The sequence below is a fragment of the Anas acuta genome, chromosome 7 (assembly GCF_963932015.1).
Source record: "Anas acuta chromosome 7, bAnaAcu1.1, whole genome shotgun sequence".
NCBI classification, from domain to species: Eukaryota; Metazoa; Chordata; class Aves; order Anseriformes; family Anatidae; genus Anas; species Anas acuta.
The window spans coordinates 35,374,998-35,391,599 of NC_088985.1; the positions used below are offsets into that span (position 1 = coordinate 35,374,998).

General features: G+C 39.8%; 1 protein-coding gene and 1 long non-coding RNA gene across 2 annotated transcripts in view; one reads left to right on the top strand and one right to left on the bottom strand.

The window, feature by feature from the left end:
* Nucleotides 1-16,602, bottom strand: part of ADAM12 (ADAM metallopeptidase domain 12) — a 184,648-nt gene that overhangs the window by 158,943 nt on the left and 9,103 nt on the right. The window contains exon 2 of the mRNA XM_068689155.1: nucleotides 8,694-8,827. Coding sequence (XP_068545256.1) covers nucleotides 8,694-8,827 — 134 coding nt within the window. The remainder of the gene's footprint in view (nucleotides 1-8,693; nucleotides 8,828-16,602) is intronic.
* LOC137859757 (uncharacterized) lies at nucleotides 8,837-11,484 on the top strand. Its single transcript, XR_011098519.1, has 4 exons — nucleotides 8,837-9,004; nucleotides 9,041-9,206; nucleotides 9,558-9,635; nucleotides 9,713-11,484. It is a non-coding gene; the product is annotated as an uncharacterized lncRNA (long non-coding RNA).

The window sequence follows — 16,602 nt, forward strand, 5'->3', positions numbered from 1 at the left end:
AAGGGACACACAATTTCCTCAAGACAGGAACTGAATGCAAAATTTCTGCTACCATATCTAAGGGATATGGATTATTTTTACCTCATCTATATGAGCTTTTCAAAAATAATTGGCGGGTTTTTTAGCAGTCATTTTATTTGTAGAAAAATAGCAACACTTTGAAATCCCTTTTATTGTCAAGATATTACTATTGCATTTTAAAAAGGCTTATTATCAATTCTATTTTTCTTATCAAGTTTTAAACAGCATAGCACCACTATGAGTTTCTGTTAGAACTTTGAGGAACGAGAAATATCCTTATATAAGAGGTAGATCATCTGGGGTTCAATTTAATTACATTCAAATAGAATTATAATTCAACAACAAAACCATCAGGGTTAATGGGATAATGGGACTCGGTAGATCTACCAGCTAAATTTACCCCTTCATCCCTAAAATATGCATACACTGAGTACAATTTAATTTACTATTGCTTCCTGAGATTAGGGTCTTCATCACAGAATATGTCAATGGCTCTTGGTCATGGTCATCCCCTGCTCAGAGGCTTTTAGTCCTTGGAAATGTCCCTAGTCCTGCTGCTATCATAAAAAGGACTCTTATCAGGAGGATGTATGGCAGGAGAGAGCCTGCTGTAGGGACTGCACTGTTTTCAGCTTGACCCAAGGCAATCTCAATAAGAATTAAGAACAAGGGAGATTCTCCTTTTTCCTGTAAAAGAATGATCACATGTTCAGGGCTGGAAAGTAAAGCATTATTTTAATCCAACACTGAAATTCATACCTTACGCTCAGAAGATCTGTTGCAAGAGATGTGAAATAGCCAAGTATAAGCTAAATTAATTCAATATGAAAATGCCTCAGTACAAGCACTTTACAAAATCGGTATAATGCCGCATAATTGCAAGAACTTTATTTTCGATTTCAATACCACTTTAAAGGGCTACTATCATTAACTGGATCATTAAGATCAAAATTGTTTTTCTGTTTTCTTAGGGAATGTATGATCTGTCTGTTGCTGCCTTTTCTTTTTTTTTTTTTTTTAATAAGAGGCTGAAAACACACATTTAAGAACATCACTTCAGCCCCATCACCTTACAGAGGAACATATGAGCAGATTCCTCAAGCCCAGATCTGAGACACTACCTCATAGCTGGTGGGTCAAAGTCAGTGAGCACAGCAAAGCACTTCTGCAGAACCCCATCGTATACAATTGCTGGCAGAGGGAGCCCGGGTGGTACGGGGAGACAGAGCTTGCCCAAGACTATTATATCACTGGCGATCTTCACTGGCCAAGTATGACAAAATTCCTCCCAACAGCTCAGCGTGATACAACCTCATGAAAGGGAAATTCACCCTACTGAGGGCTCCAAAATGCTAAGGGGGCTGGGGTATGTGTGGGGGAAGCTGGCGGAAGGTTTATATAAAGCTCTAGGTTTTCTCTTTATTGAAGCAGCAATCTCTCTCAATACTATCTGCTATTTATATTGTGCTTGAACTATCCCACAGAACTTTACAAACTTAACACACTGTATCACTTAAGCTAAAAATGAAATGGACCATTTTCTGGGATGAATCCCAATTGCTTAACACTTCCCAGTATGCCCAAGTGTTTCAGGCAGGAAATGAACACTAGTGTATCTCGTTGAAACCAGGGCACTGATTCAGTGCAGACAGAGAAAAGAATTTCCCCTACTCAATCACCGACACAAACTTTTTATTGGTGGTCCCAGCTCCAGGAATTCATCAACCCTGTAGCTGCTGTGTAGGATCCAGCAAGTACCTAGAACCAAGGTGCACCTCCCAGCGTTTTGTTTTGTATTAATTTCCTAAAAGAAATGATAAGATTAATCAACTGGTTGAATATAGGTGAGGCACTGACTGAGAAGAAGATGTTTGCTTTTGTGAAGACCCTTTCTTGCATGAGACGAGGTGGTGGGGACAGCTTGAAGCTGCTTTTTCTCACCCAGTAAAGCGGTCCAGCCCTACCTACTAGCACAGCTGTAGAAATTCAGTGAGAACAGAGGAGGTGACACAGTCCCTTTTCCCCATGTACCCCACACCAGACCTGTGTGGCAGAAGAGCCACGGAACAACTTTTTGACCCCATCTCAGGCTGGCTTTCCTGTGGCTGCACTGTGAAAGCAGCTTCAGGGTTGGGAGGACCTGGGCTTTTCCTTCCCAGTAGCTTCCACAATAAATAAATAAATAAAAATCACGCTATTCCTGAATTAAACAAGTGCAGAACTGTTATTAAATAATAGAGCATATATTTTTCTAATTAATTAGTTCTCACAGTGGCCCTACAAGGCAGGGCTCTAGGTATAATAAGAAGCAAAAGAAATAACAGATTGTTTACCGGGCTATTAAATTAATGACTAACAGGTTACTAATTAAAGGCTCAATAAGCAGATCTCCCAGAGAACTTTATCAAGGTTTAGTGCAGTTTCTCACACCACTGAGGCTGTCTGTGCCAAGCTGCATTCCCAGCTGATGACACAGCCATAGCAGCATGCACAGCTCTGCCTCTTATATTTGATACTCATGAGTCATAAAAATATGGAGTGGACTATAAATTCTGTTTATGCCTCTCTCTCTTAAGATATGTAAAACAACTATGTAAAAGAGCTATGAAAGCTGTCCTCTCAGCCTTCAAAGACTTGTTTAAGCAGCGCTGTATGATTCCCCTTAATACAATTGTCTGGAAGTCTAAACTTTGGTAATTATTTCAAATGAAAAAGAACAGCAGGAGGCTCTGTTGGAGGGAATATAAACAATTATCACTTGCACGAAGGCTATGCCAGTTATGAAATAAACTTGAATGGGTTTGCTCTTGAAAAGGCTGTGCACTAAATTAATGATCTGACATAGAGGGCCTCTCAGCTGTACTCCTTGCATCAAACCCTGAGTTGGAGTCACGCAAGAAGATGGCGAGGTGCAGAAAAGAAGGGAAATGTCAACCAGCTTGGAGATCCTGTTAAACTGGGATCTTTCTGCTGGGTGCATCAGAAACTTCATAAGAGCACTGGAGGGAGAGTGCACACATAACTCAAGATGATGGACTGGATGATGGCAGACTGTGCCTGCTCTGCTAGTTTGCAAGAGAAATGCAGTGAGGGAAGAGCAAAGGATGGGATCAAACAGGATCATTGCTGTTTCGCAGATTCTGATAAATTCTCAAATCTCCAGAATTATTGCTGTGAATTTTTAACACATTTAAAGTTTCTTCTTGTTCCTTCCAATAATTTTTTTGTCTCATTGGTGGTAAAACCTTTGTTCAGCAGGTGTTGGATTAGAACCTTATAGGGAAGTCATGGAAAAAAAAAAAAAGTGAAAAGAATCAGTGTAACCTCTGATACATCCGATAAACCCAGAGAATCATAAAGATAACTAACAACTGTCCAAGGAGTTGATGCTTTTACAGACAGCAAAGAATTTCACATCAAGATTCAAGTAATCAGCATCCAAAATGACATATCGATGATCAAACTTCTGATGTTTGTTTATGAACACAATCTGTAACACGATGCTTCACGAATGAGGCAGGCAGAAAAGCCGCTTCTCTGCGAGCTCAATGGGATGCAATGCATACTAAGCAGTAAGAAATGGTAATATTCTGCCACTTTACATGCAGAATCTTTTGGGCTGTGACAACCGTACAGTTAAAAACTAGAAGAATTATGGTCTAAGTATATATTTATAGATGGCCTTCATCTTTAGCTTTGAATTTCATTGCTAGAGTTTAGATTCAAAGTGTAACATAACACCAAGAAAGAATATAATGTTACTACAAGAAAAGGAATTTTCTGTCTTTTCATCTTCCTTATCTCCATTTTTGAAAACTCTTTAAGGTTTCAATCCACAAACCTGATTTAAAGCAGCCCAGCCAAAGGAAGAAAACCGAGTCACACTAGCTCAGAATCTGGCCTTGAAATCTTCGGCTTGGCGAAGCAGTTTTAGCCTTCCCTGAACACGTTTTTCCCTCCCCTTTCTCCCCAAGGTAACATGAATTTCTGATATATTTGGATTTAAAAGTTGTGAGTGTTGAACACAGCTGTTCTTCAACAGGAAACCCTCGGCAGCTCTCCCCATCCTTTGCCCATCACTGGCATCCTCTTCTCTTGCTTGTCTCTAACCCCAGTAGCAACAGACCAGAAGGTGCTGGTGTGTGGGAAGCCACTGCCAAATAAGAGGTCTGACTGCAAGCTTGGGGAGAAGTTGCTTTTCCAATATACCCTTTGTTAATTGAGATCAATGATAGTACTTTAAAAAGAGACAGGTGAGACTCACTATGAGACAAGCAGATTAGGAGTCTAACCCATTGACAGGTACATCATGTGCATATAGTGTCTCGTTGCTAATTATTTTTAAGTTGCAGACCAAAATGCGCTCATTGTCCCCAATATGTGACCAAATTTAATACTAAAAAAACTATTCCTCTGCACTATTTGAAAGCAACCTGGACTGACAAATTGCAAACTCAAAGCAACCTAAAGGATTTCAGGGCTCTCTAGCTTCATACGGGGCTTTTCAGAAACCACACTCAGCTGCATGCTGCATGGCTATGGGTCTTTCAATACCTGCCCAGCTTCAGCTGCATTCAAAATGATCTTTCTGAATTGTAATCATAGCCTGATTGGAGCATACACGTGTGCATGGAGCAGTCTAATATTGCACTCAGAGAGACACAAAGATCAGAATTACAGAAGTATGTGCATAAGCACTGAAAGATGCAAAGCATCATCCAGTAAGGAGAGTTGCACCTAACTTGCTTGTAAGCTTTTGGAAACTTCAGAGGACTAAATCCTGCAGGAATCAAGATTGTGATCATATTTCAGTGCTTGCAGGTGCCAGCAATGACATTACTGATGCTGCATGGCCACCACCAGAGAAAATACCTACACTTGAGTGACAGATGACACCAAACTGAGGAGAAAAGATTTGTGCTAATTTAGTATGACCTCAAGACTCTACATTTACCTGTATAATCAATTGTTTCATGAAATTGTTTCATTGAAGGCACAAAATGCCTTCAATTTCCCAGAAACTTCATGCATTTTAAGATCTGGATGGAGCCCTGGTTAGAGGAGAGAGTGCCAAGTTCCACAACAAGATGTTGCTCCAGGAGAACAAATATCGGCTCCAGGCAATGCCACCCTGGGATGCCTCTCAGCATTACAACAATTTCACATCTGCCCTGGAAGGTCTCAGATACTGGGCAGACACCATTTCCCACAGTTATAACCTTTTAAATGTAGAAGTGAAACCAAAAAGCCTTTAACGCCCATGTAAAATACTTCCCACCTAGCTCTTGTGTCTCAAAGAGAAGGAATGTGCTTCAAGCTCTGGTCTAAGGCGAGCACTATTACCTGACCCACAGCTCCTGTGACGGTGGGATCTGGCACACATTAACCAGTGTGTGTCCCTAACAGGGTGTGAGGATAAAAGCTGAAGCCAAACAGATGGTCCTCTAAAAATCTTCCCTAAAGTGTTCTGTGTACTAAAACATCACTTACCCAACTCTCATCAAACTTGGCTTGATTTTTAAGTCTTGAGCCAAGTTTGAAGAAAAATGTTCAGTCTGGAACAAGTGGGGAAAATAGTTTTTTCTTTCTTTCTTTCTTTCTTTCTTTTTTTTCTGCATTCAAATAATATAAAATTGAAAAAGAAATTGTTCAAACCTTAGAAATAAATAAGAAAACCAGAACCCAACCCTTTTGGGTTTAGACCAAGCACTGTGAAAAGAGTCGACAGTAAACACAGAACTATGAACAGATGAAAGAGAGAAATGGGAAGTGAACTGGAACTAGGCATTTAGTATAATGATCTATCAACACCTTTTATATTGCACACAAAGTTTCAGAGAAGACGGAAATCACATCTGCATAGAATATGGACAGCTATTGTTTGAAAGCACACAGCGACCTTGCACAACACTTCAGGGTCCTGATTGTGCAGTCACACACCCACAAATAGTTACTCATCAGTAGTCCTGACTAGCAACAACTGGATACTCCAAATAGTAGCCACTAATTTTAGCAGCGTGTTCAGAATTAGCAACAGAACATTATATCTAGTTAACAAAAGAATGTCACTGGGCACCATTCGAATAGTCCAACTGAAAATTATCTAAATTTTCTGACATCATCAAAGGATGCCAAAAGAGTTAGCAACCATCAACTACATGAACAGAGTTGTACAGTTGCAAAAACATGTATGTATTTCCCTAGTACATTCTATTAACTATACATAATTTTTAAAATGCACAACGCTATATGAAGTGTTTGCATGAACATACACTTTTCAAACTGGAAAGAAAAAGATAGCACTTCTGAACTAATACTACCACACTAAAATCCTGATCTTGGCTTCTTGTAATTACAGTTTGAGAAGGCTGAGGGGAACAAAAAGAAAAAAGAAAAAAAAAGCAGTCTGCCCAACAAATGATAGGTTCTCTCTTGAAACAAAGCACTGCATTTATACTTAGGAAAACCCAAATTCTTTAAATATAATTTGATTACATGTCTGATTTTAAAATTGGATTTTTCCTGCCATTAATTTTAACCATCATGTTTAGATAGTACCTATATCATTATGTATGATTAGATGTCCTTGAAAAAGTATATACTAAGTGTATTAAAATAAAACTAGGTTACAGATAAATAACTTTTTTTCCCCCTTTTCCTTTAATAAACTAAATTTTAATCTTGCTAGTGAACAAGACTGTGTTTGTGTGACTAGTCAGCGGGACTAGTGTCAGCAGAAACATGGTTTTTTTTTGCTTCTGTTCTGCACAGTGTACTGCATAGAAGGCCCTCAAGAAGAAAGTCATTATCTTAATAACAATTCATGACGCACTGTGAATGAGATATCCCAACAGATATTGCAGTGACTCCTGATGTAAATAAAAGGATGTTTTTATCCTTAAGATCACAAAGAAAGTGTATGCTACACTAAATGACTAACATGGTTTCTAATTGTTAAGCAAGAGTATTTACGACCAGAGGATTGGAGAATAGGGCTTTCATTGCAAGGCAATTATCTATACACAAATAACTTTAATACTTTGGCATTTTTATAACCACTACATTATTTATTTTACTATATATTCTATTGCAATACCATTCCCCTGGTTACAAGTACTTTGTACTTTTTATTTTTACTGCATTAAAATTAAAATAAAATAGGGGAACACTTTGAAATGAGCTGAAGAACAATAGGTCCTACTTAACCATTGAATTCAACAGTATTTAGCTTTTATGCTTTTGATCAATATTTATGTGACAAGCTATTCATTACTCTTCTCTACCAGTTTAATGCTGTTGTTCTTCCCACAGCCTGATCTGCACTTCTATGCATTTAATTTATAACAGTTTCCATGGAAAAGAAGTATTCAAAGAAAAAAAAAGTGCTGATACAGCACGTGGATCTTTCTACCAAACCACAAATCTTTTCTAATGTTCATCTTAAACTCAAAGCAATTCTGGGAAACAAATTAATGATATAAATCATATTATCATTACTCACATAAAGATACTCTGTTGTAAGTCTTTCAGAAAGCTACAGTGAGTAGCTAGACGAACTTTGTAAGGAAAATGCCTGTTTCTAATTAAATGATCTAAAAATAGAGTTGCACATACATCTAGGACCAAGCCATCTGTGTTATCTCTCTAAGATAAGCTATTATATATCCACAATGATATCCCTTTCATCACTGCAGATATTCAAACCAGGGACTGGCCTTTCTCTCCCATTTAGAAGGGTGAAAAAGAATAAGGAAGCAAAATTTTCACCCAGAAAACAGTTTTTGAAAGACAGACCCATTGTCTGAAATGTCTTTTCACACCTACTTCTGTCTGTCAGCCTCACAACTCAAAGCCGTGTCCCTCAGACAGTGGCAGTAGCCAAGAGGATTTCTCTGTGAAACATTTTCCTGATGCTATAAAGAAAGTTGTTTCTAATGGGCTCTTCAGGCTGTTTTCATGGTTTCTATGATGGTGTGTCCTTTTTTTTTTATTTTTTTTTTTTTTTTAGTTAGCATTTTGACTGCTTGAAAATTTAACTTTTCTCTCCTCACACTTACTAGAAAATATATATATAAAAGAAGCCAGAACAACAGCGGCCCTAAAAAGCTGGTTTGGAAAGGTTGGGTAAGGGATTCCCATGACATCCTCAGTGATAATAAAAGCAACGACAACTTGTCTTCCAAACTTGAAGAGGAGGCTCTGGAGACAGAAAGCAGGCCTTTTCTCCTAAAAACAGCCACCCATATCACCAGCCAATGGCTGAGGAAAAGAAGGAGGAAAGCTTATCAGGGTCTGTCAAGATGGGGAAACAATCTCTGTTCAGTCAAAACCAGTGGTAGATTATTCTCCCTCATTTTGGTGGCTGCTTTGTTGTTGTATTATACAATCTCAAGCAATGTATGTTAAATTCATTAAAAATATGATTTTCCTTCCATTTCTGCAATCTGAAATAAGAATGCCATTTTACAGTATAAAAACAAACAACAACAACAACAAAATATTAATTTCAAAGACCTCCTTCATTTTGTTAAGTTAGGAAAGTAAAAATTGCAGATCCTCTAGTAAAATATAAAAAATATGCTTGTAATAGCTATGATGAAGTAAGCACATTAATTTCCCCCAAAGCTCAGAATACACTTCAGAATAAAATAACAGGCAAAACAAAGACTAACCTCTGAATAAATGTTGTTTGCTGGTCTCCATTTTTCTCCATTCAAAAGGACGGGAGATGTTATCTCATAATCTTTTGGTGGGTCCTTTGGCATCAGCTGTTTTGAGGACTCCAATTTCCTTTCCACATTCTCACCTGGAACAGGGGGAAGCACTTTGTGGTTAGTAGGGAGCAGCATCTGACAATGTGAACCTTGTCATTTAAGGGACCTGGCAGCATACTTTAAAAGGAAATAATTCGGAAGAAGCATTAGACGTTAAAACATTGTGGGCTCACACAACCATTGCCCAAACGTACACAACTTTGTAAGAGGTCTCTTCCAACCTAGAAATTCTGTGATTCCCTGAGATCTGGGGTTCAGGAAGGGGCATGTGTTGGTGGTTTCCATTTTGATCAGAGGTTGCATTTCTATATCAGCAACTCAAATACCACACAGAAGAGACAGTGAGCAGCTGATGAGGGAACAGCAAACAATTCCATGCAGCATCTGAAAATCAGTTTTAAAACTATATAGGTAATTCTTGTTCTATATACCTTGAGATATGCAAAAGTTGCTATTATTTATGCAGGCATTTTCATATATTACTCTCACCTCTTTTTATTAAGTTACTTTTTATTGCTCTTAAGTCCCATTCTGAAACTATGGTGCTCAGCATTGCACAAACACAGGACAAGGTGAGGAGGAGAGATACCAGGATGCAATGACCAGGAGTTGGGTCTCAATATTTGAGTCAAAAATGTGGACAGGTATTGGCACCAGCCATTTGAAGTGTTATATTAATAATGACATCAATGATTTATTTATTTATTTATTTTCATTGAAGATGACAACAAGGGGGAATGTGTTATGTGGTTGTCATTTCAGTGTCATCATTAAGAGTGAGCGAGCTGCAGGGATTTAAATGAGATAAGACTTTATCAGGTCTATTTTCCAATAATTAAGGTAAGAAATTCATTCATTATTCATTCCACTCCCTCGGTCCCTTCTCCTGGGTCTCTTCTCCCCATCTCTCTTCCCAGGTTCAGGCACACTGGCTCCAATCCAAAGCAGCGATGTCGGAAAGGAGGGCAGTGTCCATGGGGTGCAACTGGAGACCTAATTCCCCTAGGATGAATGAACCCTGTCACTGCACAACGTGTGCTCTGAAGAACCAATAATGATCCCAGACTAACCCTTATGTCCTTCCCATTTCTGCAGTGGGTCCACATGTTTTGTGAGTCTGAGTCGCAGCACAGATATAACAACCCTGCTTCAGGTTCCTTAAAGCTCCAAGCTTATTGTACATGATAGATTTACCAGACTTAATCCTAGGTATTAAACACTTTTTAACACACCATCTTAACTCTGCTAAACATGGAAATATGTGGTTGCACTCCATTTGAACAAGTCTGAACTGAGTACAACAAAAGACTGAATTTTACTTATCTTAGTGGCCTCAGCATTTCTGTATGGACATGCCAGGAGGTCATGAAATATCGAGAATCCAATAACATCAAGGAAGCACACTCATATTAGTGGAAAAAAAGAAAAAAGTCTGGAAGAGAATATAACCTCTCACTGAAATAATGCTCTACTCCCACACAGTCAAATTACTTCGATTCATACTACAACGTCAAAAAGCTATTTGCATGCAACATTTATCAACCATTTCTCCTCTCACTAAACATACTAATGGTATTGTGCCTCTCAGAGCAGAGTCCTAAAAAACAACCAACCAGCCAACAAACAAACAAAACAAAACCAAAAACTCTAGTACAAGACCTGGAAATGGTATTGAGGATGAATCTAGAAGAGAAAATATGGATGGTTTCCAGGAGCCATGGGAAAGTCAAAATGCTGGTGGGGTTTGCCACATCAACCAACATGCTGAGCCCTCTGGAGCACTCAGACCCCATGAAGATAAGAGCTGAGCCTTCACAGGTGCTCTAAAAATGATTCCTGTATTTTCAAGCATGCTTTTAAAAATATACTTTCCCTAAAACACCAGCAGAAGGCTAAGATTAAAAGATCAAGTATATTGGGGAGAGGAAAGCTGCTTGCAATATGGGTCTTCCTGCAGATAAAGGGTTCTTACCCTGCTCTCAGCAAAGCCCAGGTGACAGGGTCTAGGAGGATGTAGTGCCAGAACTGGGAAGTGATGCTCCAAACCCTGCAGACAACTGGGCTCACCCCTGTGTAGGGGTATGGGATACCTCCTCACCTGCCCTGGAGGGTTTAATTAATAACTACTGAGACTGCACGAAACCTCACTGCTCTTTATTCTGATGATGAGACACGAAGCTCCCCTCACAGAAGAGAAATTTATGAAGCATATCGCAGAGAAATGAGAAAAGTTTGGCTCTGTCCCTGATTTCTTTTCCTCTTCTTGGCTCACTAGAGCAGTCTCAACTATATGAATTGAATGACTCAGGTCCTTGTATTATTTTACAGGATTTGCACTCTGAAAGCTCAGTGCAGTCTAAGTATTAAGCACCCCTGTGAGCATACTTCTCCTCCCACAGACACGCTGTCTGCATCACTTCCACAGCCTTACAGTGGAGATGCAGCCAGATACCAGGAGGCATCAAAGTCTTTCTTGTACTCCTCTATGTGCAAGTTGCCTTTCCTCTTAATTCTGCAAAGCGTTAATATTCCTGCGTTGCCCAAAACAAAAGAAAAAAGGAAAAGGGAGAGACCAGTGCTTGTGCACAGATGTGTTACTCCCTTCTTATACAGCATGGTCCAGAAAGTGCCACTGTGATGAAAATATCACATGAAAAGGGAATCGTATCTACACAAAGAGCAGCTCAGTATTGCCCCTCCTATTCCTATTATTCGGGATCACTTACATGACAAAGTGATGCTTGTGGTGCATAAAGAAGCAAGGTTACAATGAGCAAATTTAATCTTACACACATGCTTATTTATGGGCACACTGGAAAATGCATATTGTGTAGAAGTGTTGATAGTCTGGAGACAGACATCAAGACAGGTTTATAGGCAGCAGTAATATCTTTATTGGGAAAGATAATTTATTCGGGGGAAGCAGAACAGACAAGCTTTAGGGCTCGCAAACTCTTCTGAAGCTGTAGCCTTTAGAAAATATGAGATCAGTTTCTGTCTAGATGCTTTCCTTCAGCCAAACATTTTGCTGCTTATCTGAATGTTTTTATTTAAATTATTGCGTGTGATAAAAATCACAGCTTCCTGCAAAGGCAGAGAATGCACTGCGTCCGACTGGTGTGGCCTCCTTCTGGAAAGCCCTTAAGCATATGCCCAACGTTATGTATTTGCTCAACTCCCAGATGTCCTCAGTGTGAGGACAAGTTACAGTTTCTTTTGTAAATGAAATAGTGATTTTTTATTTTTTTTTCATTTTTAATATAAGGTCATTACATTAACATGCTACGCATATTTCGGAAAGACTACAAAATCGAGCAATCTGTATAACAGACAGGCAAACTTTAGATCCGTTTTTCAATATAAAAACAGGAGGAAGATAAAAAACAAAGTAAATCCTTTATGTAGGATTCTGAAGTCTGATTGCAAAGCTTCAAAGAATGCCTTGAAAAAAAACAGGGGATCACAGCTGATGATGAATGACTCCCACTTATCTATCTGAGATGGGAAAGACGACAGCATCTAACGGGCCACCAGACCAGCAGAACAATAGGACACAGTCATGAGACTTAGGTAGAGAAAGACTCAAAGTCAGGAAAAGGAAACAAACAAACAAACAAAACCTGACAGACTTAATAGAGACAGGCAAAAAATTAAATAGTCATAGAGGTTGAATTTGAAGCCTTGAAAAAAATGGGAGAAACTGGCGTGCAGTCCCAGAGCAGCCCCAAATCTGAGCTGTGGTTTGGGCTTCAGATTCGGTAGGAAGGTGGGATGGCTGCTGGCAGCCTTGAAGAGTTGAAGCAATGCCCTTGGCACACATGGTCCTTGACTCAGCCCAAGTGTGAAACACCAGATTTGTCCCAGAGAGGGACACTTCATCAGTTCCTGGATGAGCAAAACACTTCCAGTCCTCTGTTGGCCACCTGTCACAGAGTGTCAGGGCAGCCCTCCCAGAGAGCTTCCAGGAGAAGAGTGTGATGGGATGGAAAGGGAGGTCCATGCCTACAGAGGGTTTCGATCTCCTTGGTCACTTCACATGAGCTCCCAGTGCCACGGTTCTTCACATGCATGGATGTGCTGGTATTTCTTCTCTGCCACTCTTTGTTTCTTTTACCCATTTTCATTAAGATTTCTTTGAAGCTGCAGCCATTAGAGTTGTTTGCATTACTTTAATAAGGAGGCTTCTTCTCTACCAGGACTCTTGGTATTGCAGCAATATAAATAGTGTAATAAGGGAAATCAGAGAATTCAAATTTCAGTAACGTGTCATGAGAGGGGAAGAAAATCAGACCATCTGCATTATTAGAGGCTTTTATTGGACCCAGGCTTCCCATCTTTTGTGTCACATGCACCTTCTTCCTCACCTACTCATTTTCCATTTCAGTGAAATTCTGCCTGGTTCCTCCTGGTGCAAGCTCGTCTCCCACTTGTTCACATGGAAAACTTCACAGTCGGGTCTATCTGTTTTCTATTTTCAGCCTGCACTGAAGGTAATGTTTTTGATCCACGAGCAGCCCACAAGCTGGTGTAGAGCCCTTTATTCTTTTTTTTTATTTTCTTTTTTTTTTTTTTTTTTCAGGAATATAAAAGACACTTTGTACAAATAGCAAGATGAGGAGATGTTATCTGTCAGTGACTCTTGTGTTGCTTACACATTTTTCACCTGCAATGTACTTCTACAACTTTTTTTTGTTTCGCAATATCATGCAAGGACTTGTTGGCCAAGTAGTTAAGAATAGTTGTCATCTTTCTCTTTGTATTTCGGTTCCCCCAAGCTCTGTGCAAAATAAACTCCACGCATGTGATGTGACATCTCTGTTTAACAGCCACTGCCTCCTGAAGAAGCCCAGACACACTTCAGATTCCCATTTACTTAAAATTAATACGCTTTTAGTCAGGCAGCACAATTTATTCATCCTTATGATAAACAAAGAGACGAGCGCTCCCCAGACCGAGTGGCTCTGGATGAGATGGGCTGGAGGGGAAGGACAGAGCTGCCTGCCCGGAGCACGCATCCCTGCTCACGCTGCCTGTGCATGGCATGGCATGGCAAAAAGCAGCCAAACGGGGGGCAGCTGGTGCACACCACCCATCTCTTAACCTACAGCTTTACCGTAAAGCCAACCCATGGCTCTGTGTTGCCTTCCTGCAGCTCCTGCACCCATCACAGTCATCACCCACTCCCCAGTGCCGCAGGATGCCCGGCCATGGCCCCAACCGCAGCCCCCCATGCACTGTGCACTGCCACCAGCCAAGATAAAGGAAAATAAAAAAGATAAATTAAATTATCCTCGTGTTGCCTTCCATATTACAAATGGGCTTAGAGTTGGAAGTTGCAGCCTATCTACTTTTTCTCTGCAACAAAGCAGCTAATCACCGGAATAATCTCAGGATAGAAAAGAGCAATAGACTTGAGCAATCTTTCAGCAAACGGAGAGCAACTAATGGCATTGCTCTGTATCACAGGCTTTGGCAATATCATGGAAGACAGAAATGGCATTCTTCATCTATTTCCCTCATTTTCTTCATCTTCCTCAGCTTAGCTCGCTGCCAGTGGGACCCATGATTTAGATGGGGCATTTCTGGCTATGGAGGAAGGGCTGGAACCATGGCTGCCTCCAGCACCCACTGGCAATCAATCTTGCATGTCTTATTTGGGACAGCCCTGTTATCACCTCCAGACTCAAAATACAATTATTTAATCCATAATTACCAAGCTCACACACTGAGAATAGAGGACCAAGCCCTTCCAAATGAGTATTAACATAGGAAAATTAAGAAGGGAGTGAAATTGGACAAGGTATAGGGATTACCCACCAAGCACAACTCGACAACCAGCCCGGCAAAGGAAGATTTCTACCAGGTTCATGAAGACGATGCATTAGGATCAGTATTAGTATTTCCATCAGCAACCTTTACTCAATGTCCACAAGCATCCTCCTCACACCTAATGCTCCAAGTTAGGAGATGGCAACTGCACAGAAAAGGGCAGGAATAACACAAAAGAATCGGTAACTTGAAGGCCGGGGCAAAGTGTTGAAAAATGAAACAAGGACCTGTACATGATATTCAGTATAGGAGCCATCCAGCACTGATATCATATGAAGCAAATACAGCTCTGGAACAATGCATCAGAAGAGGTGTGTCCAGTGAATATCAGACCAGTATATACCAGTACAAGCACATCTGGAATAGTGTGGGCATTTCTTATCACCTGTGTTCACAAAAGATGAATTCAGCCTGGAACTGGTAGATTAGAAAGGCTGCCAGGGCAATCAGGGAAGTAGAAAGACTGAATTGCAAAAGGATAACTAAAAGAATTAATTGCACAATCTAGAAAAGCACAGATGACAGGGCCCATGGTTGTCCTTTAGCTTCATGGTGTTTACATCACCAGTGATGATGTATTTATAAATGGCAAGAGTATAAAGTGGCCATACATAAAATTAGATTGGAATATAAAGCTTCTGAGCAAATAAACATTCAGCTCTCCTGAATCAAGAAAAAAAAATGCTTTAAATGGAAATTATTAGTATTAGGAATCAGACTATATTACACAAAAATAAAAATTAAATTAAATTAAATTAATCTCAACTATCTATCCAGGGTGTGTGGGGTGTGTTTCCTGTTCTCTATTTCACTACATCTTCCAGCAAAAGCAAAAACATTACCCAAGCCATACATTAGCCAGGCACAGATCACAAGTTTTGCTGATGCCATCTTCAAGAATGGCACTCTCTTTGAGATAGGAATAATAATAAATTGTCACCGATGAGTGTAACAATAAGTCAGATTATATTACTATGTAATAATAAATATTAAAATGCTGCAAACTAAAACAATCTAAGAATTCCAGTGCACAGTGGTCAAAGTGTTTAAAGAAAGCAGGGTGCTGCAGGGAAAAGTGACTCCATCCCAGACAGACCCAACACACCCTGTAACTTGCATAGGATACAATAAGGAGTAGCTTGCCTTAAAGCCAACTGTCTGTCCTCAAATTTTACAGCCCCACCAGCCTGATTTTTTCCCATTACCTGCTAACAGCACTTACTTGGCTTTAAAAGAGTACACAGTATGCCAGACCCTGCCCTCGTCTGTGTGTGAGCACAAAAGGCTGAGCAAGGTTTGACTGTGCATAAAATAAAAATCTTATCTCTTGCAGTAAAGTTTTTATTAGTTCTGAACCATAAATTACCTTTTAAACTAACCTTAGCACATCTGAGCAATACATTGATTCTCTCCACAAAATCTAGTTAAATTAGTTCTTTCATGGCCTGCCTTGAAAAATAATTCTTAAAAAAAGCCAGCTAATGGTACACAATGTTTTCCTGCTCTCACTCCTTCCCCCTTCCTACACCCAAGACCTCAGGCATTTAAGCACGAGTAACTTTCAAAAAAACATTCCATGGATCTTCTTGGGCATGAATCTTTCCTTTTCTTCACATTGCAAAATTACTTCTCATGTACCAGATTTTTAGAACATCAAAAGTCAGCACAGGTCTTTGCTGAACCTGAGCACAGACAACAGCAAGATGACTCCACGCATTTCTGAGTTTAATTTTCTGTTCTTCCTGTGTCTAATGAAAAAGGATCCTCTCTCCAGCTTGACACGTTTGTCAACTTCAAGCTAATCTGGGTGTGATTTTGCAGCGTGTCCACTTGATCTTTCACACTAAGCAGCTTCACAAGAACTGACTGCTCAGATGAGAAATCGGAGTTTGAGACACTGATTCCCTTTAACTAAACAGCCTGAAAAACACGCTTTTTAATATTTCAGTTTTATAATTCTAAGGACTGTCTCCTGTCA